Below are 25,091 nucleotides of genomic sequence, written 5' to 3'. Positions count from 1 at the left end.
ACTAGGATGGAAATTGTAGCATGTAAAATGAACACATTCTCAACTATGTTATGAAGCATTCTCAACGACGTGACTAACAAAGGCTAGACTCTGTACTTTGGTGATATAACTTCTTCAATGGCTCATAACTTATAATGCAGTTTTTGTTATGCATTTGTCACCTTTGCTAGAATGTAAGTATCTATTCACAAAATTTATATTAATCCCTTCATTCTGCAGTCATGTTCTAGACAAAGCTATTTTCTCCCATGTGGCCACAAGGCTTAGGAAAAGGTTCCCGTTGCTTCCACTGAAAACAGTGGCGAACTTTGGGCCCTCAAATTTCATCAGCACCCCGTGTGATGCTTAAAAACTGGAGCCCTGCCTCTCATGTTCCATTTGGCATCATTGTTGCAGTGCCCCCTGTGCTGACATCACCCTGTGTGGCCAAACTGGTTCACTACTCTAAAACTGCTTCTGCTGGAAACAATGGGAGGAAAGGGGGAAAGAGAGATTGACAGCAACTTCCTACCCAGGTTGACTCAGAAAATGGAGTTTAATCCCAAGTAAATGGGTTAGGATTGCAGCTGAGAAACTATGGGGGGTGTCTAAATTTATCCCCTGTTTGTGGGCATATCAAAGGACCAGGACAACTTTGGGTTCTTTGGCTTCCAACTGTTTCCCAGATTTCCCTGGTACACTCCCAAACTGTCCCAACACATCTTCCCTTGGGCTCTCCTGCTTAGCCCTGACTTGGTACCAGATACTGAGTTCTCAGAGAACAAACTAGGAACTTCACAGGTCAAGGACCTTGAACAGCAGGCAGAACTGGTGCTGAGGATTTTCTGAAGGGGCTTTGCAGGGGGAGACCTGCTGAAGAACCCCTGAAGATGTCAGAGTAGGAGCTAGAGCTGTAGTTAGAGTGTGGTCTAGGAGGCCAGAGCAGTGTTCGAAACTCCCATTGTTCTAGGCGCAGTTTGCGACAGGGAATTTCATTAGCGCGAGCAGTTTCTGAGCTCTGCGCCTAAAATTTCAGATTACAACTGCAGAGTGGAAGGAAAGGAGGACCTTTTTCTGCCTCCCCACTTCCAGCTATTCTCTGAAGACTGGAGAAGAGGCCCTCTTAAGAATATTGTGGGGTGGGGTGGGGGAAGGACTAGACCATGTGAAAAATGAACATAATATTTTAGCTGCAGTTGATTCATTTTCAGCTTTGTATTCTTGTTATTTAAAAAGTGCAGCTAGACATTCCATTGTTGTGCCCATAACCTAGGTTTAAGGTGCCATTTAACTCCTAGCTTTCATATCTCAGTTTCTAACACTAGGCCAGAGTATATAAAGTATTATTTTTGAGTCTCCCAGTTGTTGGAAACAACACAGTCTGCACTCATTGTTCCTTATTCTACTTTCCCCTTCTTGGTACCTCCCCTGAACTGTGGTATGGATCTTGGCATGTTGCCTGACTTTGCCTCTGAATCTTTTTTTGGACATAGCCTGATTTTCTGGGCTTGACCCTAGGTTTGTTTGGAATATACTGCACCCGCCATCCTGCCCTCATTTGTGAGTATTTGGTAAGAGGCTTATACCTGCTAGGACTGGGACCCTAGCCCCAGAGGACATCTGCTGGAGCCCCACATTGGTCCTACTGACAATGGGGCACTGATATTGGTTGGGCTGGGGCATAGGAGGCTTCAGCAGTAGCGGGGGATCTTACATCAGTAAGATCTCCAACATCAGAGAGGGATGTGCAATATATCCAATGACCCCCTACAATGCTCTTCTGGGTGCCTTAGCACTGCACTGTTAATATCTCATCTTGTAATCACATGCATAGAGGAGGGAGTGGAAGAATGGTCAATAGCCACAAGGCAGGGTTGTCAGCAATCTCCGGAAGAGATAAAAAGTGTTACATGTTCATAGTGCAACCTTTGTTCATAAAGGAATAATCACTGCAAGTTACAAACACATAATTCTCCCCAATTACATAATTTTGCATTCTCCTTTACCAACACTAATTAAGACCAGTGCTTTTTTCTGGGGGGGGGGACGCATGCCCCTAAACATTTTGTGAATCTCTGTACTTTTGTCCATTTACTGCATTTATTTTTCCCAATTTGAATGGTGATTTTCTCGAGTCAAAATGAGAGTACCTCTAAACAATTGTTTTAAAGGGAAAAAAGCACTGATTAAGACTAGCAAGAGTCCTGTTTAATCCAGCATTTTTTCTCACAGATGCCTACAGGAATCTCATAAACACAACATGAGCACATTAATTCATTTAGCCTATCACATAATATATTTATATTTTTATTCATCTCTCTGGTAAGCAACTGGTGAAGTATGCAAATACTTTCACCAGTGCCTAAATGAAGAATGATGACCTCATTAGAAACATTCAGTGTGGCTGGCACATTCCATGTGCCTGGTGCCGAGGTGTGCCTTGTAAATTGTGGGGAGTAGAGGGCTGATTCAAGCCCATAAAATCATGTGTGCAGACTTCTCCTCAGAAAAGTAAATTGTAAAACTGGCATGTCCAGCGACTGCAAATGTTAATATTTGAAATTGCCCAGACTGAAGGACTTAAGAGTTAGTGTGTGCTTATGAAGTCAGGGGGAAAGATTTCATAATGATTATATCCTACTATTGGACAGTGAATGAGAAGGAGAGGAAGAGAGAAGCATTTTTCACAACTGAGTTTTCAAAACTATTATGCCATGCCAAGTTCAGCTTGACTTGACCAAGCTTTGCCCTGGTGGAACAATGAGCTTAGCAGCCTTTGGCTGCAGTCGAGAGACATTTAATCTAGTGACCTCTTTGATGCAACTTATCCTTGAACAAATGATTCCATGCTTGCTGCTTTTGTAGGTAGGCAATAAACCACTCAGGGGTGGAAGAATGATTAGGAACTTGGCACTTCTTGTAATTTACTCAGGAAAACCTCAGGGTCTGTCTGTGTAATAGGTAAGATTCTCATGCTCTCAATTTTATAAAAGGTTACATATAAATAGAAAGTATGTAACTATTGGGTAAATTGTCCTACAATAACACCAATAACCAAGTACTTACAAGCCAGAGGTTGCCAAGGGTAAGCAACTTAAATGAAGGAGAACTCAGATCCATGTTCCATTCGCCACTTCATAGCAATTATGAGTTCATGTTGCAGCAGTGGTTAGGGAATGGTCTGATAATAATTGTAGTGCAAGCCCAGAAGGGTAGAATTTAAACAAGTATTGTCCTTCTAAAGTTCAGAACCTAAACCCCAAAGAAATTACCAGGTAGGAACAGAGAGGTTGGAAAATTTTTGTTAATCATGCCTTTGGCAAAAAAATAAATAAATTCTGAATGTGGTTACAACATTACTGTACTGCTGCTATAATAGGGGGATGCTTCTGGTAAAGTAGCATCTGGAAGGGTGAAAGGAAGTGTGAAATTTGGCAGCTTCTCATGGCATCTTACAAAAGTCAGTAGTAAGATGTTTAAGATGAAGTTGGGACCGTGGTTGGCGTTTTCCAATGAAGGTCAGTCCAGGCCTGGTCACCATTTATGTTTCACTTAACGAAATCAAGGGCTTAAATGAATATAGTCTGAATCCCTAGAGACCCACTGCCAATCAGTGTAGACAATAGTGAGCTAGGTAATGTGAGCAGCAGGAAAATGGAAATCAATTCCCTTGAATTTCTATATGCCAACCACTGCAGACAATACAGGTCTAGGTGAACCAAAGGTCTGACTCATTTATAAGGCAGCTTCCTTTGTTTCCAAGGACAAAGTCTAATTTAACATTGTTCTGAGTACTCTACAGAGCAGGGCCTGTATACCAGCACAATCACTGGTGAGTTTTCTCATGTGAAATTTGCACTATACTAGCTCCTGACATGGAACTTCTTTTAAAGTGTCATTTCCTTGTTCAGGAGATGTTGGCCAGGCTTCACTTGTCACTGGTGAACTCTCCTCATTGCTTACTGGGGATGTTCCCTCCCCATTCTCAAATGCAAGGTTTTTTGTTTGGGAAAGGGAGGTTCTGACAGGGAAAATGTTCTCAATGAAAACTATTTTTTTTTAAATCCCCAAAGCCCCAAATTATTTTTAATACAAGCCCATCTAATAAAATAAAATAAATTCATAAGATGAAGCCTGCAATCCAAAGAGCACTTTGTTCAAAATAGGGGGGGACAGTAGAAGCATTTTTAAAACATTCAAAAGTCAGTCATGTGCTTGTCTCCTTTGAAACAATAAATGCAGAGATTTTAATCTACTTCCTTTGAGCGTAAACTGAGCTTGGCATCGTAATGATGGCGTAAATCATTTCTTGTGCTGGAGAAGACAAAAGGATGTGCATTATTCTGTGGAATATTTAGCTTTGTAAAATCCAAACATACTGTTTGTGTTCAGGGATCCATTTTGGGAATTACTGGCCTAGATGTTGAGTTTCACGTGTACAGTAAAAATTGGATTATGCTACTTTTGCAGATTTCATCAGATTTCCATGACAGTAGAAGAAAGATCCAACACAGCAAATATCAGCACAACTTCTTTTACACTCACCTTAACAAGTGATGTCCAAACAGGAAACCTACTTTTGCTTTGGGACTCAAGATAGTGAAGTCTCTCTCCCCAGGTTAATTCAGTGAACAAACACCCTAGCTAAACACCATTTATTATACACTGACCTTGAAGCTGGCGCCCTTTGAACAAATCTTTTGTTTTGCTTGGATGAGCTCTGGCACTGTTATCACATTTGGGTTGCTCATATCTGAAGGGAGAACAGGAACAAGAAAAGACAACAAGGTAAAGTCAATTTAATTTGCAAAATCTATCACATCAAAAATGATGTAGTCACACTGAAGTTTGGCAGAGTGCTTGGACTCAGGCGTTCCTCTAAAATTGCAGCCACACATCTGCACAAATGCCAAATAAAGCACATGCTAGAAAACCATTAATTAAGACTCATGCCATTCCCTGAGATAAGCACTGCTGAGAAATTTCAGTGGGGTGGGGGGTGGCTTTTCAAAAATGGGTCTAGGAAATGCTTGTGCTTGATCTAACAAGACTGTATAGCAGTTTCTTCTCTCTTCTTCTCTCTTCTCTCTCTGGTACAACCATTTCCCCTGGTGCATCTATAAGAAACTGAGCTTGCAGTGTGCTATGAATCTGCTGCTCTCTCCCATTTAAAATGGTCATTTCTTCTTCTGTTTAAGGCAAGTTAACATGCCCAGTTCCTTCACAATTCTCAGCAAGCCCCTTGCTGAGGCTTTGATACAAGTGTACAATCTTTACAGGCATATATGGCCATGCAAAGGAAAGGCAGATACCCAGAATTTGGAACTCTACCGCTGTATTTTATTGTAGGATTTAATTTGTATCACTCACAGATAAAAGCTGAGCTAGAACTGTATGAAATATGCTTTCTGTGGTTCTGTGTTATGCATCTTTATCACTTGAAGAGCTCAAGGAATCCTAAGAAATTCATGAGCGATGAAAGGAAATGGGAATTTAAGCCAGCCATTGGCTGTGATTTGGGTGTCAGTGTTATAGCTGATCCACTTGCAGCTGCTGTGAGATTTACTTCTCCTTTAAAAATGTCAGTGTTGAGAAAATAAGATTTGCAAAGAAAACGACAGATGCTTTAACCATCAACTGATTATTAATTAATTATCTGGAAGGAATGATGCCAAACAACTAAGACCAAAGTAATCCCTCACAGGGAACAAGGCCAGTGTGTGTGTGTGTGTGTGTGTGTGTGTGTGTGTGTGTGTGTGTCTCAACTACACAAAGAGAGTGGAGCGGGAAGTACTTCACCTTCAGTGTGAAGCTAACAGTCTGCTGTTAAACTAACGCCAACTATATGGTGATGGAATTACAATGGTTTGATGATTCATATGAGCTACATTGAAGGAGAAAGGAGTTCGAATATACCTCAGGCACTAGAAAACCACCGACAAATAATACTCAGATTTATCTGTGATGTACTTTCTTTGAAGATTCCCTCCAGTTTTCAAGAGTAATGTAACTGAATGATGTCTGTGAAAGTTGAGTGAAAAATGAACAATGGATTCAGACGGGCACTTTTTCCTGTTTTGTAGTGACTTCCGGATTCACCACAAGATGGACTCAAAATGGAGCAGTCTTTCTAGAAAAGTCCCGTTGTATGATGGACTCTTCCTAGGCAAAGATTTTATAGACTGATGTTTCAATATAAAGATTTGGGGTGTTTGTGTTCCTGCTTGGCTTTGTTACATTTCCTGTGCTATTGAACTCAATAATATAAAGAACCTAGTGCTTGAGCATGATTGATCTGGTTTCTCCATTGTTTGATTTGGTACCGCCCAGGCAATTGAGCTTTTTTACCCAGTCACAGTAGAGAGTGTAGTTTTTCCACTACGCTCAAATTGAAAACTCCTTCCAAAGCCATCGTAACAAATCATAGAGTACTTGGGTGCCATGCTAGCCATGAGAAAAATGACTGGTTGGAATGAAATAGTCCCCGCCTTCATTGTTTAATTTATCTTCTCATTGTCAGTGAGAAACTAGCCATTTCTGAAACTGGCCTATAGCCCATCAGATACAGATTGCTCCAGGAAGGTGCAATGCAATTTCATGCTCAGATGAGTGTGTGTCCTGTGGGTGAAAAAGACACCTTTAGAGTAAGGAGAACAGAAGCTGTTTTGATGGCAAGCTTTCGATGGAGTGGATGGTAATTGCTGATACATGACCTCTTTTAACCAGCCAAGTAAAGAATGAAAGAGAAATCTTTGAACTGGGTGCACTAATGTAGCATCTGGCAATTGGCCTGAACGCAGATTAATCTGATACTCCATCCTGCATTCTTCCCTTCTCTTTCTCTCTCTGCCTCCAGATTCCCCACTGCAACTGGCATTTCATGCTTAGACTTTGTGCTCTCTCTCTCTCTCTCTTTTATTTTTTTACCAAGTCCAGATTTATGAGGGATTGTACTCAGCAACTGCCTATGTCTTATAAAGAATAGCACACTGCTGGCAAATAAATCAGTTTGCTAGAAGAGGAGAGAGAAGCACACATTTTATTTATTTATTTATTATAAACCCCACTATTTCTTCTACCTAGGAGCTTAGATTGGCACACATACAGCTCCCATCCAAGCAATGCTCAGGCCTGCTTAGCATCTGCTATTGAGCCCCACCCTGCCATAGCTGCCAACTTTTTCCTTTTTTAAAGGGAAATTCCCTTATTCCAAATAGGATTCCTTGCAAGAAAAGGGAAAAGTTGACAGCTATGCACCCTGCACCTTCAGATCCTTCTATGCATTCTCTTTGTGAATAGGGGTAATGGTGGCTGCACCAGCAGTTGTAGGAAGAGTACAAACTGAAATATTTATTACCGGGAGGGCAGAAGACTGTATTTTTTTTTAGAAAATAAAGCTGATGTAATCAAAATTCAGACAAGAGTACAAAGGCTATACAAGACATACATCCCATCAAGAGATGTGTGTGTGGGGAGAGAGAGAGAGAGAGAGAGAGAGAGGGTGCCTAGAAAATGAAAAGAGGGGTAGCAGAGCTACCTTTTAAATTCAAAGTTCACAGGGTTGCCATACGTCTGGAATTTCCCAGAATATGGCAGTCGGAAATATGGCAACCCTAAAGTTTAAGACTACAATCCTATGACCCCATGGGAGGGTGTCTGAGGGCCCACAGGCTACATTGGCCCTCCCTCTCTGACAATGGAAACATCCATGGCCCAGACCCTACCAGTTTCAGAGCTTCAAAGGACTGCTGCTCAGTCATGAGATAAAATTCCAGAGGGGTTGTTATATAATCTGTTTCAACAAAGCCACAAAAGAGTTTTGTAGTTCCTCAAAGCTTTCAAAAAATAGTTTTGAGGTACACAAGACTCTTCATATTTCAGTCACGAGTGTAGGCTTTCATCGGCAGAAAGAAATGACAACTTTCAGTGGAAACTGCTTTATCTCAAGTCAGACCATTGGGCCCATCTAGCTCTGTAGGGACTACAATGATGGGCAGCAATTTTCCAGGGATGTTTTTGCAGCCCTTTCTGGTGATGGCAGGAACGGAACTTGGGAGTCTTTTGCATCCGAAGCATGTGCTCCACCAAGCAGCAATAAAGTCCTCCTCCGACTGAGAGTTTGAAATTCATTTTCAACAATGAATGCCTATTCTGGCCTTCTAAAACGGATTCTCTCAAAAACATGGTTTTGTATAGGAAGAAGAAAAAGATCGGTCTTTTAAACCACTTGTGCTTGCATCAAGTGAAACATGCTGGCTTGGCTTTTGGTGGGCTTCCATACAAGCATTCCTAAAGAAGCCCAAGCCCACATTGTTTCCTTTGGAAAGCGATACTTTGCTTGCCTGCATCTGCTAAACATGGCCCACAACTCTTCTCCGCATTTCTGGCTCTGCTGAAATTCATGAACTTCAACTTACTATTTAACAACATGTTAAAAATACATTTCTTCTTTCTACTGCTTCCAGCACTGTTGCTCCATTGAAGTTAATCATGTGAAAATGGGCTGAGGGGACTGTTTCTGGGAAATAATGGAAATGTTTCTGAGATTATATTTCTTTTCTTACAGGGATCCTGGCAGGTCTGATTTTTCTTTCTTTTACTACCATATATATGCCACATTTTGCTACCCAAAGTGCTTTATAATCTTATTTTATCATTTACAGGCCACTTTTTTCCTACTCAGATTGCTTTACAATCTTGTAGCTTCTTGCATTAACCCTGTGAAGTTCACGAATGTTGTTTCAATTTCACAGCAGGGGACTGAAGTTGAGAGATGGCAAATGGCCCAAGGCCATACACAGAGTCCATAAGTAAGCTGAGATTTTTACTAATGTCCAAGCATAGTCTTGCATTGCCACAGCACAAGGGTCTGACATTAATATATGTGTTGGGAGGGCCTCACGCTATTACATAATTGCAATATCAATATGTAATCACAGCTGCCACTTTTCCATTTGAAGTAAGAGGGAAATCAATAAAATGGTGGTAATTAATGAAGGAGATCAATGAAAAAAATGATGCTGCAATCAGAATCCAGAGTTGGGCAATAAGAATGCAATCTACATCTAAATTGTCAGCAACAATTTTTCCATTGTTTTTAATGCATCGTGATTGTTACCCTCAGTCTTCACCTCTTACCAATCAAGGCATTGTTAGTGCAATCAAAATTACACACACACACACACACACACACTTCTATGTTGCATTTCAACATTTTTAAAAAGTCTGGATTGCAAGGTTAAGATTTAGTTTAGGGTGAAAACCAATTAAATTTGGAATCATCATATTTTGAATGTGTATTGAATTGTTACGATGCTGTTTTGTAGCAGATTATTTCGTCTATATTGTGTGATGTTACTGTCACTTTAACTGTGCAGTTCTATACATGCCTACCCATAAGTAAGCCCCACTGAGCTTACTGGAAATTACACCCAGGTATGTAGGATAGCAGCATAAGAATGCCTCTTGACATTTTAGTGTAAGGCAGTTTTATGAACATTATAGTTGTTTAACGTGATTGCTTCTCAATATAGCATGCGATACATGGGTTCAGATAAACGAGTGTCATATGATCTGCCATACTATTCACAATCTTACCTCCCCTTCCCCAATTTATCTCTGTTCCCTAGGAAATGGGACAAATAATAAATGCCAATGATCATCTCCCTCCAAAATCCCTTACCTTGTTGATGTACCAGGTATGGGGCGTCCTGTATCAACAAGAACACACCAGCAGTAACCTGTGGAAGGGTGGCACTGCACTGGCTTGTAAAGACCACCACTTGCACACTCTGGAATGAACACGTTGTCTTTCTGAGGTTGTTTAGCTTCTTCTAATGCTGACTGAAGTTCTTGATCACATGATGCCGCTGCTGGAAAGAAAAGAGCAATAAAGCTATGGAATCACCTATAGACTGATCAGCTAGCTGGTAGATTAGCCAAGCAGCCAAAGTAAGATAGAGTTTGGCACCAGTCACGTGAACCTCCACTGGCAGTTTGATAAGATGAGTTCAGTCAAAAGTCTTTCTTCATTTATTTAAAATATTTGCACACCGCCTTTCATTAAAACAATTGCAAGGCGTTTCACAATAATGCAACTCATTTAAGGTGCATCACCTTGTCAGTTTTTGGGGATGACTAGGTCTTCATTTGAGTTATAAATGTTTTCCCTTTGTTACACTGAAACGTTGAACACCCATAATTCCTAGAAATTAGCAGCCTCTACAATAAGCGCGATCCTGCACAAGTCTGCTTAGAAGTATGCCCCACCTAGTTCAATAGGACTTACTCCCAGTTAAGTGGGTATAGGCTTGCAACCTAAAGGCCTTTCCAGTTGTGGCTCATCACTTGTAGAACACTCTCCCCAGTGAGGTTTGCCTGGAAGCTTCACGGACATCTTTTGGGCCCCAGGTAAAATATGTCTCCCTTCCCAAAGCACTTTGATGGACTGAGTTGGGATGGGTTCTTTTGAATTATAAAGATTTTAATGTTTTATTTGCTGCCTTTTCTTCCTTTGAGGGGAAGAGCAGGATGTACATTTAATACATAAATAAATGGGACTTTTCTTCTTTCTTTTTCTTTTATGGTATAATATAATTCTCTGTTTGTTTTAAAATGTAAGTCGCTTGGAGAACTTCTTAGGTAGCAAGTGACCAATACGTCATAATAATCATAATCATAATAATGCAGAAAATTACAAGGCTACCTGTACCCACCTTTAACATATCCAACTGCTATACACATATTTCCTCTCAGTTGCCTAAATCCCAGCAACATGCATACGTATTTGTGCATATACACCAGAGGTGGAAACAGACTGAGGGGACAAATATGGCCCCCAAACCTCTCTCTCTGGACCTCAGAACTCTCCTGAGGCCAGACCTGTCACTGGCCTGGTTTTGTACCATGAAAGTGTTTTGCCTGCTTCACACCCTCCTTGAATGTTTCTGCTCAGATGGATATGTCCTCTGATAGGGCCTCTGGCTTGCCTGGATAGAGAGGGATGCATAAGTGGGTATGGAAACTAGCCTACAGTGCACAGGTCAAGTTTACATTCTTCACGTTGCCCATTTTTGGCCTCTGGCTCTGCCCACCACTGACATGTTGCCCAGAAGGGAATATAACCCTCTGGCTGAAAAAGGTTCATTACCCTTGATGTACATAATGGAAAGTGACATTAAAAACCTTCCCATAAACCTTTGTTCTCCATATATTTGTAAGGCATTATGAAATAGAGATTACAACCTTGAGTCCCTTTTGCTGCTCTCCTAAAAAAAAGGCTATGGATTGGATTCTAAAGTATATGTTGACTTACGTACAAAGTTCAAAGTACATAACTGCAAAAATGCACCCCAAAGTTAAGAATTCCTATTCTCCCTTCTCCTGTACCTCCTAAAGTCTCCCTGGGGGTGTCAAGAAACCAGTTCCCCTGAATGGTGTAGGATGGAGCACAAGGGGTCAGATGAGCAGAGAATTGACCGAAATTGCACGGACCTTTTTATCGGAAATAATTTCAGTTCAAGCCTGGAAGGATACTGTACTTTCCTATACCCATGTTGACTATTTTGAATCAAAACATGAGAATCAGAGAACCGGGAGCAGTGGCGTAGGAAGGGCGGGGCATAGGGGGCAGGTCGCCCCGGGTTCCTGGGGAGGAGGGTGACACTCGGTGGCCCCTCCCCAAACCGAGCCCCGCGGCTTGGCACCTGTCCACACTGCTTTACGGACGGACAGGGCAGCCCCACAAGCTGCTGCTCGCTCGACGGCTCACCTGGTTGCCACGGGAGCAGCAGCACTGGCCCAAATGAACTGCGCATAGCCGGATTTCCAGGCATGCACAGTTCATTCAGGCTGGCGCTGCTGCTCCCGCGGTGACCAAACGAGCCGCTGAGTGAGCGGTGGGTTGTGGGGCTGCCCCGTCTGTGCTGCTTTACGGACAGGGCAGCTCCACAACCCGCCGCTCGCTCGCCGGCTCGCCCGGCCGCCGTGGGAGCAGCAGCGCCAGCCCGAGTGAACTGTGCATGCGTGGTATTTCCACGCATACGCAGTCCGTCCGACGTCATGGTGCCCCCGCCCCCAGGGGGGTGCCTCTGTGCTGCCACCCCGGGCAGCCAAAAGGTTTCCTCCACCGCTGACTGGGAGCTTTTATGTGTTTGAGCTTGCAGAGAATGCTTAATGTACAGCTGCTTGTTGGAAATTTAGCACTCTTGGAATTTAGGTACATTCTTGTGGCCTAACAAAATTCTCAGGGCTCCAGCCTACCTTCATTTGCATAAGCTTTCTAGCTCAGCTGAGTAAAGGAAGCTGCATCTAGCAGATGCAATCATTTAGCTCTGCGGTTTCCTATGGGACTATCATGCTGTTTATAGGAGTTGGCCTTTTGGAAGTGCATTTTGAAGAAAATGCATACTAGAAACTGAATACTCTAAACACATGTTTACTTCTGGTTCATCAGGAATGCAATCACAGTCTTATCTTCCTGTAACATCTCACCATATCTATATTTAGCACAGTTTTGAATTAGGTTAAATTTAAAAAAAAAACAGACTCAATATAAACTTCTATACCGTGTCATCAGAAATTTGCAACTTAAGCCACATTCATTGAAAGTAAATTAAATTAACTTTTACCAGAGCTACGCAACCTGTTCACACAACTCTGGGAATGTTAAAGTCTCTCTCCCTTTTTCTTTTCCACTTGTTTGTCACCCTTAATTTCAGCAGATTTTTTTTTAAAGAAAAGTGGCTTTATTGAAGTAAGCATTTGAAAACTGTATTTTTCATGATAGCATCTGCCTTTGTGAAAGGTTCTTCATCTAGATTAAAGCTCACCACAGTATTTCTCTAGTCCTCTCAATGAACTATCACTATATTTATAAAACATGATTAACAATAAATGAATATATTAGTATGGTTTATTCTTTTACAGGCTTAGTTCTACTATTTTGTATATACCATTTTGTGTGTGTGTGTGTGTGTGTGTGTGTGTGTGTGACACACACACACACACACACACACACACAGCAAAATGTAAGTGAATACACATCAGGGCTCAGTCCCCATAAACTGTTTTCAGTTTTCGACTTGATTTTAGAATATGCGAGATACAGAAGCTAACTGTCGCTAACTGAGCACATGCAGCGTGCCTTTCCCCTGTGCCTAGAAAGCACAGATTATCTAAAATATGTCCCTTTCTAAAAAGACCTATTTTAGAAAATATGGAAAGTGTTATTGATTGTACAAATGTAAAGGATAATGCCCGCCTCCTTCCCTCAATATACTCTAGACTGTGGACCTTTTGAGTTGAGTCTTCCTCACAAAACCCTGTAAAGAAAAACTTTGCAAAGAAAACCCTGTAAAGAAAATCTAAAGCAGAAAAAAGTATTATCAGTGTGTATAGCTGTTGAGCTGTCTTAACTTGGTTGCGTTAATAACTTACCCTTAGTATCTGTCTGGTTTGGTTTATTTTTTAATTGATTTAAAAAAAAAAAGTTTAATGAGTCATAAAACAGGGCAGCTAAAACAGTAACATCGTCAGCCAATATAAAATCAAACCAATATGATATATACTGACCTAGCAACTAGCCCAGTACTAAAACTCTACAATGGCCTGTGCATGTGTGTTGAATTTATATGTTTATTTTTTTTATCTCTTTTGCTGGCGACGAAAGCTGGCTCAGAAGTTCTGGCAGCAGCCCTATCTCAAAGAGGAAGGCATTCCATAAATGGGATGCCAGTACAGAGAATGAATATATAAATACACACACATCTATATTATCTATTTCTATGTAATAGTAAATGAATCGCAGCTGCACAGACTTACAATTTCAATTTTATGAAAGGACAGCATTCTCTCTATTGATGTTTCATTTTCAAGTGTTATTAGAACTTAAAAGATGGATTATTATTATTATTATTATTATTATTATTATTATTATTTTGCATGGTCTCTATTCGCTGTTGAAAATGTTCAAAATATATAAAAGGATGTCATATAGAGGAGGGAGAGAGGTTGTTTTCTGCTGCTCCAGAGAAGCGGACACGGGGCAATGGATTCAAACTACAAGAAAGAAGATTCCACCTAAACATTAGGAAGAACTTCCTGACAGTGAGAGCTGTTCGGCAGTGGAATTTGCTGCCAAGGAGTGTGGTGGAGTCTCCTTCTTTGGAGGTCTTTAAGCGGAGGCTTGACAGCCATCTGTCAGGAATGCTTTGATGGGGTTTCCTGCTTGGCAGGGGGTTGGACTGGATGGCCCTTGTGGTCTCTTCCAACTCTATGATTCTATGACTGTGTCTGCAGTATTACTCATACTCACCCAAGAGAAAGCCTGAATGAACATAGTCAGACTCACTTCTGCCTAAAGGTGCACAGAATTGTTAGCAGACAATTGTTTGAAACAAATATTACTCGAACTTAAACCCTCACAGAGGCTTTGGCATTGACAGAATTGGCTTTGTTTTCTAAGACATGCCACATCAAGCACTTGCTGAAGCAAGCCTTGTATTTTCTAAGAATGCATGAAAATCACCATCTATTGATACTGACAACATCTACTGATATTTAACACCAAGCAGGAAATACAAATGTGAAAATGAGTTTCCCTTTGGAAGCCACACTGTCCAGACAAGGAACGTGACTTTGTGTGGAACTTGTCATTGTGTCGTTGACCATATCTGATAAGCATGACCATAACTGATGTTTAGGAAATCGACTATAGCTAGAAGATATTCTATTGGTATTTCCTAGGCCTCCAAACTTCTGAAGATCTTTTCTTTAAAGTAGACCTATACAGAAGTTAATATACAGTGGTACCTCGGGTTACAAACACTTCAGGTTACAGACTCCGCTAACCCGGGAGTAGTACCTCAGGTTAAGAACTTTGCCCCATGATGAGAACAGAAAACGCGCGGCGGCAGCAGGAGGCCCCATTAGCTAAAGTGGTACCTCAAGTTAAGAATGGTTTCAGGTTAAGAACGGACCTCCGGAATGAATTAAGTTCGTAACCAGAGGCACCACTGTACATTCGCTGCTTAATCATTCAGGCTCCCAGTTGCTAGACAAGCCTACACACGTTCAACCCAAAACACATAGATCCCATCTCCAGACTTTTCCAACCAATATGGAAAGATCATGGGGTGGAGCTGGTGGGAATGATAAAGTGGGGGGGGCAGTGTATGCATTTGTGCCCCCCCCCCCGTCCCACATTCTTGGAACACATGAAGGGTAACTTCTGTACAGTGTTAGGTAGAGGATTGTCAATCAGCTGCTTGTGATTAAAACTGAGCCGAATTCTGTGGTAGAAGTGAATGCAAATATTTGGGGTTTCTCGTGATCATTTCAATTGGTCATTCTGACCGAGTAACTATTTAGATTTATGGCCACAAGGTTGAGAAATCTGGCCTTAGTTACTTTACTGGCAGAAGTGCCAAGAAGCATCAACTGAAGTGGGCTCTGCTGTAACACTTCCGTCACTCTACACAGCTAAAGTTTCTGGTACAGTTCAATATTTTTTCAGATGCTTTGCAGATGAGATGCTTTCAATTCTAGAAGACGGCATTCTGCATAAAACTAATTTATCTAACCAGAAGTTAGAAGTGCCTTCTGCATAACTCTTCTGGACAAGCAGCTGTTCACTGAGTTAGACCCTTGCAATTTTTTAAAAAAATATATTGTTTAATTTTAAAAACATTTTAAGAATTCAGATATTTTTTAAAAAAATCTGCTTGAATGTTCCATTTTCAAGGATTATACATGATATATTTCAAGTCCAAGGTCCACGTATTTCCATGTTTAAATTGATTTTAGATATAAAACTAATAAGCAAGTTCTTATGGAAGCGAGGGCATGTCAGAAGGAAAATGAATTGGTATCTCTTTATATATATTAGTAAAACCTTGTATTAATGTAACTGCGTAATGTTTTGTTTAAGTTTTCTGTTGTTCTTTTTTTGTACACAGCTTATAGAGATATTTCTATATATTTTGTGGTATAGAAATCAAATAATGAAAGGAAGTAGTGATGGCCACCAACTTGGATGGCTTTAAAAGGAAATTGGACAAATTCATCGCAGATAAGGCTACCAGTGGCTGCTAGTGTCAGAAGCAGTAGCTCTCTGAATAACAGTTGATGAGAATCACAAATGGGGAGGGAGTGCTGTTGTGTTCATGTCCTGCTGATGGGCTTCCCACAGACTTCTGGTTGGCTGATGTGAGAACAGGTGGTTTGATTAGGTGGGCCTTTGGCCTGATCTCGCAGGGCTCCTCTTATGTTCTTAATGGTGTGGTGATACTGTAGAGCAGCAATGTCCAACCGGTCGACCGCGATTGACAGGTAGATCGGCAGGGTTCTCCAGGTTGATCGCAGGAGTTAAAGAAGAGATTGGCCGGTTTCTCTTGTGCGATCGTGACATGCCCCGTCCCCAGCACTATGACCCACCAACGCCGTTGGCGGTGCTGTTAAATGTTTTATCCCCCTCGTCTGCGGCAGAGTGGGGGAAGCTCAACAACTCTGGTCTCCTCCCCTTAAAAAAGTGCAACAACTCAGGCCTCCCCACCCCACTAAAAAAGCTCAACAACTGCGGGCAATGACAATGGGTAGATCACTGCCAGTTTTATTATACTGGGAGCAGATTGCAGTCTCTATAGAGTTGGACGTGCCTGCTGTAGAGCGTACCCACACTGTACATTTCAAGCACTCTTAAAGGTAAAGGTAGAGGTACCCCTGACCATTAGGTCCAGTCGTGGACGACTCTGGAGTTGCGGCGCTCATCTCGCTTTACTGGCTGAGGGATCCAGCGTTTGTCCACAGACAGCTTCTGGGTCATGTGGCCAGCATGACTAAGCCGCTTCTGGCGAACCAGAGCAGCACACGGGAACGCTGTTTTCCTTCCCGCCAGAGTGGTACCTATTTATCTACTTGCACTGGCATCCTTTCAAACTGCTAGGTTGGCAGGAGCTGGGACAGAGCAACGATAGCCCACCCCATCTCAGGGATTCAAACCGCCGACCTTCTGATCGGCAAGCCCTAGGCTCAGTGGTTTAGACCACAGAGCCACCTGCATCCCTTCAAGCACTCTTAGACCACTTTAAACAATCATGGGTTTCTTCCAAAGAATCCTGGGAGCTGTAGTTTGCTAAGGGTGCCGAGAGTTGTTAGGGAACCCCTTCCATGCAAGATGTTAAGGCGACTTCACTTGTGGGCCTGGATTGGTGGTCTATAGCATAAAATAAATGAAATGGTGACCTCCATTATCAAAAGAAGTTTCTTCTGAGTCACAGTGGCTTTTGTTTGTTCTATCAGAGACACTATGTATCAAGTCAGTTTTCAGCCTTTTCATCAGGCTCAGGGGGAAAAAAAAAACTTATTTCAGCCTTACTTTCAAAGAACAAGTCGGTGCACCACCCTTCTGCTGGCCCTCTTTGCACAGGGATTTATTTAGCCAAATCACACAGAATTGTCTTTCCTGAAGAAGCAGGAAAATTAATTTCAAAAAGCTGAAACCTCAACTGAAATGGGTGGCTGGTTCTGGCATCACACCCAGATCCAGAAATAAGGATGCTCCAGAAAGGCAAAACAGCCAATAAGAATACCATAGGATTATTTCCTTACAGCGCCAGCAATTTTTTTTTTAAAAAAATATACTTCCACAAAGTTTACTTTTCATATGTTTATAGTCAGCTCCAGTGGCTCAGCTTTTATTTTGGCTCCCGCAGCAAAGGCAGGCCCAGGGCTTGGCTCTGCCATAGGCCTGCGAGCAAAACAAGGGTGACATGAATGAAAAACACATCTCTACCCCACCTTCCCCTGGAACCATTGTGGGAAAAGAAAGAAACATTCTCCTACACTTTGGGCAATGTTCCACATGGTCTATCAATTAAAAAAAAAACAACAACAACCCTCACACTTCCTCTTGAAGCAAGGAAGGTCTATGTGGTGGCAGTGACTTTGGCCCAAATCCTGTGATGACATATACGGATGCAACTACTCTGAAAGGAATATATCCCTATGACTAACAACACCCTTTAGCTTAAAAACTGCATACCAGTATTTCCATATGGCCAAGGGGCCCCATGTCTCCCAGCCTCCTTCCCTTCCCTTGGAGCTCTCCCTCCATTATGACATCTCTTTTTTGTGTGTGCGTTCGTTGCGATTTGTGTTCAGGATGGCATCAGGGCAGTTACAGGCAACCCTGCTTTCAATACTGCACCTGTCAAAGGCTTAGAGCAGACAGACTGCTTCATTTGCTGCTGCATCTCAGTCCTGTAACTTTCTATATAGCACAAATGCTCTGGAGTTTCTTCGTTCTTTTGTTCTGCTTTGGTGGCTCTGTGGAGTAACAGTGCCCCTCCAGATGGCAATAATGTGGTCCATCACTCTCACCTCAACAAGCCTTCCTCTTCCAACAGTGTCTCAAACAACTGGAGCCTCTTACAACTGGCCTAGCCAGCAGGATCCCTGGTTCATTATATTATGGAGTTACCTATTATAGGGGGGAGGGTGGCAAGCTGGCTGGGAATTTTGGAATTCTCCAGCCTACTGCCTTTCTTGACCACTGGTTGATTGAGTGATATGTTCTTTATACAGTGGTACCTCGGCTTACGAAATACTCGACATACGCATTTTTCGACTTACGAATGAAAAAATTGCCTGCACGCCTACGAATTTTTCGACATCCGAAGGACATCCATTGGCGGTTTTAGATGGGGTTTACTCAACTTACGAATTTTAGATGCGTTTTACTTATGAATTTTTCCGAATTTTTCGTTTCCAATGCATTCCTATGGGGAAATCACTTTTTTCGACTTATGAATTTTTCGACCTACGAATGTGCATTCAGAACGGATTAAATTCGTAAGTCGAGGTACCACTGTATATCACTTTTATGTAAAACAAAGCACTATGGGGGTCACAACAGTCAGCATTCTTAAGACATTACAATTCAGAAAGAAACAATAAACTAAGCTGAAAACACTTCCTCCATCTCTAGTAGCCTCCCCATCTAAAGGATGAAGCACCTTCCTTATTTTAGCATATTCTCAGCATTTCTCAAACCAAAGCACTATCCAAACTACCCTGGGGTGGTGGAGAGAATCATCTTTGCTCATGGCCATTGGACCCACCCCCATCCCATGGGTTGAAAGTGTAAAAGAGCCTATGTTCTGTATATGAACTGGCTTTTTCTGGTATTATTATTACTACTACTACTACTACTACTACTACTACCACCCCGCCCATCTGGCTGGGTTTCCCCATTCACTCCTGGCGGCTCCCAACAGAATGTTGAAAATGCGATAAAACATCAAACATTAAAAACTTCCCTAAACAGGGCTGCCTTCAGATGTCTTCTAAAAGTCAGATAGTTGTTTATTGCCTTGACATCTGATGGGAGGGCATTCATTAACGAGAAGGCCCTCTGCCTGGTTCCCTGTAACTTCATACCTCACAGTGAGGGAACTGCCAGAAGGCCCTCGGAGAAACACTCCTTCAGGTATACTTTGTATTTTAGACCTCCCAAACACACGTGCTCCCATTAGTGGAAATGACCCCAATTTCCCTGTACACATCTGAACTGGACTCCTGTCTTCATTTACACTTAAGGGGGAGGGAAATCTTCCAAAGTTGCAATCCAACTTCAATGGAAGGGGATGGAGAATAGTTGGCCCATATGCTGGTGCTTAATGTCTCTCTCATCCCAGACACAGCCATTCTTTTTCTAGCCCCTGAGCAAGGAAGAGCTACTCTTCAGCAGAAGTAACATGACGTGGTGCCAACCCTCAATACTTAGGTCATTAAGCTCAGGGTCCAGCTCACTATACAGGAACCATCTCCTTTTCCTGCAAGGCTTCTGTGCTCCAGCTCTGTGCTCCAAGGTGTGGCTGTGAATTGGGTGTGGAAAGAGACAAGTGCATATATCTCTACTGTACAGTATTGTATTCCCCAATCTCATGCTTCTTCACTAACTTCCAGCAGCTTTCCTGAACTGACCAGGAGTCATGCTCACAAACTGCAGGCAGCCCACAAAACAAGGTTTGGCCATCCTCTGTTATAGATAAACAACATTTATTTATCTTGGAAACATCAGGATCTGGCTTCATTTAAATCTTAGATTATTTCTATCTTTACTTATTTCACTCCAGCTAGGCAAAACAAAGGGTTGTTGCTGTTGTTTGTAAAATCCCATTATACAAAGTATATCTGCTTCCCTTTACGCTCACAGTCCAAGTATCTGATACAATTCCGTTATCTAACTTGGAAGCAACACAGACAATTGTGCATGTTTTTCTGGCCACAAAAACGACTTATACCAATGGAAAGCACGCTGAATAAATAAACACTAATTGATCCATTGTGCTGGATGCTATGGTGTGTATTATAACAAACGTGTTTTCCTAGGCCTTTTTTCTTTTTGCAATACATTTTAGCATATTTGCTACAAATATTTGTTGATTCTGGCCCTCACCTTGTCTTGCTGTTAGTCTCACACCACATGTCTAAAGTCATTTGTGACAAGGAGGAAAAATCCTGAGGCCTATGTTTTGGCAAGATGGTTCAAACAAAACAGATTCTAAATGTTTAACTTCTTCAGACAAGCAGTGTCGCAAGAAACAGCGATGCTGGCATTCAGTCACCTAATAAGGCAATATTTTTTTATTACAGCTTACATTAATTCAGCCCTGATGCTCTGCCTAGACATTTCTTTTCCTCCCTTTTTTGTTATTTGAGCTGATGGAAGGTTCTCCCCGTTATTTGGAAGAAGAAAAACGAAACACGGTGAACAAAGCCTTTAGGGATTTTCTGTTTTAATATTTAGAATTCAGATCAGAATGACTAGTTACTAATAATCTGCGGTATATTTTAACAATGCAAGCACTCAGAATCAATCAGAGATGAGAGAAGTTGTTCAATGGCTGGCTACAATCTCGGTTTCTTGGGAAAACAGCATAATGGGACAAATTAGACTGCTTATTATTATTTTATTATAGATGATAGCCTCACAGCAAATGTACCCTACCCCTGAATATATTTTCAACAGAATCCTAATTTAATGCTACGGCATATTATTTGCATGCAGAATGTCCCTGGTTCGATCCTTGGCATTGTTACAGGAAGGCGATCCATAGCTCAGTTGGAAGAGCATGAGACTCTTAATCTGAGGGTCATGGTTCAAGCCCCACGTTGGGCAACAGATTCCTGCATTGAAAGGGGTTGGACTAGAAGACCCTTGTGATCCCTTCCAACTTTACAAGTCTATGATTCCATGATTCTAGGCCTGAGAGGGACCCCTGCCTAAAGTAACAAAGAGCTTCTGCCAGTGACTGTAAATAGCTGTGAGCAACATGTATCAATGGTCTAAAGCAGCTTCTTCCATGTTTCTTTGACAGGGAGCCAGAACCAATCCTGTTCCTTAACCACGTGATACGTATAGTCACAAACACCTCTTTGCATCCACACTTAACTATTTTGTTTAACAAGAGACACTTAAAGCATGTACATTTGAAGAGGTTGTTTGGTTTCTGTTTCTATTAGTCTACTTTCCTGTTGAAAAATAAGGCCCCAGCTCAGAGAAGGAGTTGTGCTTTAATTCCACAGAAAAAGCAGTGATACAAGTTAGGTAGCAATCCTATAGACTTGGACTGGGACTTATTCCCATTGAACAACAGGACTTACTTCTGAATAGACATGCAGAGCATTGCACCATGTTCCATGATGTATAAGAGACCAGTCAATATGGTGAGGAGCATTTTGGAGCAAACCTTCCAATTTGCCCCCTTCGGCACCCATGCATGGAGAATACCTTCCAAAACAATGAAGCCCAAATCTGGAACACCATCTTCCAGGTCTGTACTCCCACGCAAGTCACGTGATCTGCATAAGATCGCTCCCCTCAAGTGGTTTGGTTTTTTTGTCACAGTGCCCCCAAATGTGCATTTTGGGGTGCCATGCTGAAAAAACTGCAGACCAAAATTGCACGAGATCATGGTGGTCATTTTGGCCGCTGTCCTCTCATGAGAAAAAATGTGATGTCTCATTTTTTTCTGGGCAGTGGAGCATAACGTTGATCTGTAGATTAAGCTGCATAATCAATGGGCCAAATGGTGCATGATTCTGACCTGTACTTACGAGGTGATCCAAGGTACTTGTGTGCAGCCATATTTCCCCTGTATTTCCCAGGAAGATACTATGGGCAGTAAGACTAAGCTTACTCGGAGCAGACCCAATGAAATTAGTAATCATGACTAAGATAGTTTCATTAATTTAAGTAGAAGTGCTCCGAGTAAAACTGCCAGTAAAGCTTAGTCATGTTATCACAATCAAGTGGTATACAAATTTTGTTAAATAAATAAAGCTGGCAAGAACAGTGATTGTCAGTTTTCTTACTCTACATGGATCCTTTTCATGTTGACTTGTTTATCAAGGAACTCGTACGTGACTGCCACAAAATTGTTGCATGGGAAAGGCTGATGATGATGGAGAAGTTGTCTATGCAGGCAACTTGTCTGCCATTACCCGTCTTTTCATAAAAGAACCTCTGAGAAGTTTCCAAGGAACCCCGGTGTTCTTCAGCTGAAAGTTTGAAATTGACACCGGTCTTTTAATAGTTCTTTGAAAAGAGTACTATGTCTGGTAGGAGCACATCACTCCTCCCATCTTGGGACCTTGGTTGTCGAACGCCTTGCAAGTCGAATGTTTTGGCTACCAAATGCAGCAAACCCGGAAGTGAGTGTTCCAGTTTGCGAACATTCTTTGGAACCTGAATGTCCAACGCGGCTTCCATGGCTTCCAATTGAGTGCCTTGGTTTTCAAACATTTTCAGAAGTTGAACGGACTTCCAGAACGGATTCCGTTCCTAGAACCAAGGTACGACTGTAGTTAAAACAGAGAAAAATGATATTAGCACTTACATTACTGCCTCTTGGCAACTCTTAGGAATCCAAGTTCAAATAATACCATGAGGGCCCCACTATCATTTCTATCATAGGAACATAGGAAGCTGCTTTATGGAGAGTCAGATCATTGGTCCATCTCTATCAGTATTTCCTGCACTGACTGGCAGCAGCCCCTCCAGTGCTGCAGGTAAGAATCTTTCCCAGCCCTACCTGGAGATGCCAAGGATCAAACCTGGGACCTTCTGCATGCAAAGCTGAGCCATAGCCCTTTTCTGAATCACATGCCTCTCCTAAACCACATGACTTTTTTGGGATAGGTTTCAGGAAAAAAATTATCAGGAGAAAGCTGCTACCAGTGTAAGAAAACCCAGAATGATTCAACCTCATGAAATCTGCACTGTCCCCTTTAAGACTCCCTGGTGGGTTGCTTTATTAAACGATTTATTTAAAGGCCATAAACAAAGTGATATGTGATTACTTTAATGGGCATCATTCATCCCTGTTAACTTTCAAACAAACAGGCGCGAGTTATTCAACAAGTGAGTATTGACGCTGCTGCTTCCCTACCGCATGGCACACAGAGCCAGTTTTGTGTCTTGTTCATGTAACTAACTTGCTCACAGCACAATCCTATACATGACAACTTAGAAGCAGTATTTAGGTCAATGGGATTTGCTCCATTATCCAGCTTTACCAGCAACCAGTTGAGATAGTTCTACATGGAAGGCATTTTTTATTTCAAAAACTTTTACACTGCCAATTTTATTTAAGTAATTTTATATTTTAAGTATTTAAGTAAATTTATATCCCATCTTTGCCCCCCCCCCACTCCCCAACAAAGGAGCCCAGGGCAACAAACAACAATGGCTAAAACCATTTTAAAAACCTTTAAAACAATTCAAGTACAGGTGCAGACTGGGAAAGATCCCAACTTAAAAGGTTTGTTGAAAGAGGATGGTCTTAGTAGTCACTGAAATGCAACAATGAACGTTCCCCACATCAAAGGGGTGCACATTTTGCGTGGTCGTGAGTAGCCCCCTTGGATCACAGTGCAGCTCCTGGCAGTTGGGTCTGGCACCTTCCCAGGTTGGATACCTGTGGACTCCATCTACTCTAGCAGCCGCCCAATCCGGGAGGTGTTGCCGGGGGGATTGGCCAGGTAGAAGGAGGGATTATACAGTACACACAATAAAAGTTGTTCTCCAGAGCTAGCCCACTGCCCACACATGCTGGATAACCCTGAAAGTACCCAGAACCCCGGCTGGGGGGCTGGGAAGGATAAACGCCCAATGCCTGAGCCAAGGTCTCCCTACATCTGAATATTAATAAAGTTGTGGCCAATTTAATCCCATAGAACGTTGTCACGTGTTGTTATTTCCCTCAGAGGCTGCACGGGGTTCGGGGGACTCCGCCTGGCCATGCAATGATGGTGTCTGCCTAATATTCAAGGTGAAGGGATTTGCACTGGTGGAGTCAATCTGGTGCTTCTCCCAATACATTTACATTGCGTTGACCTCCCTGACACCTTCCCCTCTCCTGCCTGATAAGCATCAGTGACTCAGCCACTGGAAGGTTATGTGAGTTCCTCCACCCCACCACTGACACCATATACCGGTAACACCAGTTCTGAAAGACCTGCATTGGCTCCCAGTACGTTTCTGAGCACAATTCAAAGTGTTGGTGATGACCTTTAAAGCCCTAAATGGCCTCGGCCCAGTATACCTGAAGGAGCGTCTCCACCCCCATTGTTCAACCCGGACATGAGGCCCAGCGCCAAGGGCCTTCTGGTGGTTCCCTCATTGCGAGAAGAGTGGTTACAGGGAACCAGGCAGAGGGCCTTCTTGGTAGTGGCGTCCACCCTGTGGAATGCTCTCCCATCAGATGTCAAAGAAATAAATGAATATCTGACTTTTAGAAGAAATCTGAAGACAACCCTGTTTAGGGAAGTTTTTATATTTGATGTTTTATCATGTTTTTAATATTCTGTTGGGAGCCGCCCAGAGTGGCTAGGTAAACCCAGCCAGATGGGCAGGGTATGTATGTATGTATGTATGTATGTATGTATGTATAAATAATAATAATGCTGTCTACCACTGAGGAGAAACATTCAGAAGAAAACAATCCTCAGGTATCATGTTATTTAGGAATTTGAAGGTCAGCAAGAGTACCTTGAACTGAGCTCAGAAAGAAACTACTAGACAGAGTAAATCATATAAAGCTGGTGTG

At 42.1% G+C, this 25,091-nt stretch overlaps 1 protein-coding gene across 2 annotated transcripts in view; it reads right to left on the bottom strand.

Annotated features, from left to right (window-relative positions):
• Positions 1-25,091, bottom strand: part of SMOC2 (SPARC related modular calcium binding 2) — a 140,885-nt gene that overhangs the window by 30,205 nt on the left and 85,589 nt on the right. For both annotated transcript variants that reach the window (XM_033144214.1, XM_033144215.1), the window contains exons 8-9: positions 9,662-9,851; positions 4,650-4,732 (exon numbers count right to left, since the gene is read on the bottom strand). In XM_033144214.1, coding sequence (XP_033000105.1) covers positions 4,650-4,732; positions 9,662-9,851 — 273 coding nt within the window. The remainder of the gene's footprint in view (positions 1-4,649; positions 4,733-9,661; positions 9,852-25,091) is intronic.

Source organism: Lacerta agilis, chromosome 3 (genome assembly GCF_009819535.1).
Source record: "Lacerta agilis isolate rLacAgi1 chromosome 3, rLacAgi1.pri, whole genome shotgun sequence".
Lineage (NCBI taxonomy): Eukaryota > Metazoa > Chordata > Lepidosauria > Squamata > Lacertidae > Lacerta > Lacerta agilis.
This window is presented reverse-complemented; position numbering and strand designations above follow the sequence as displayed.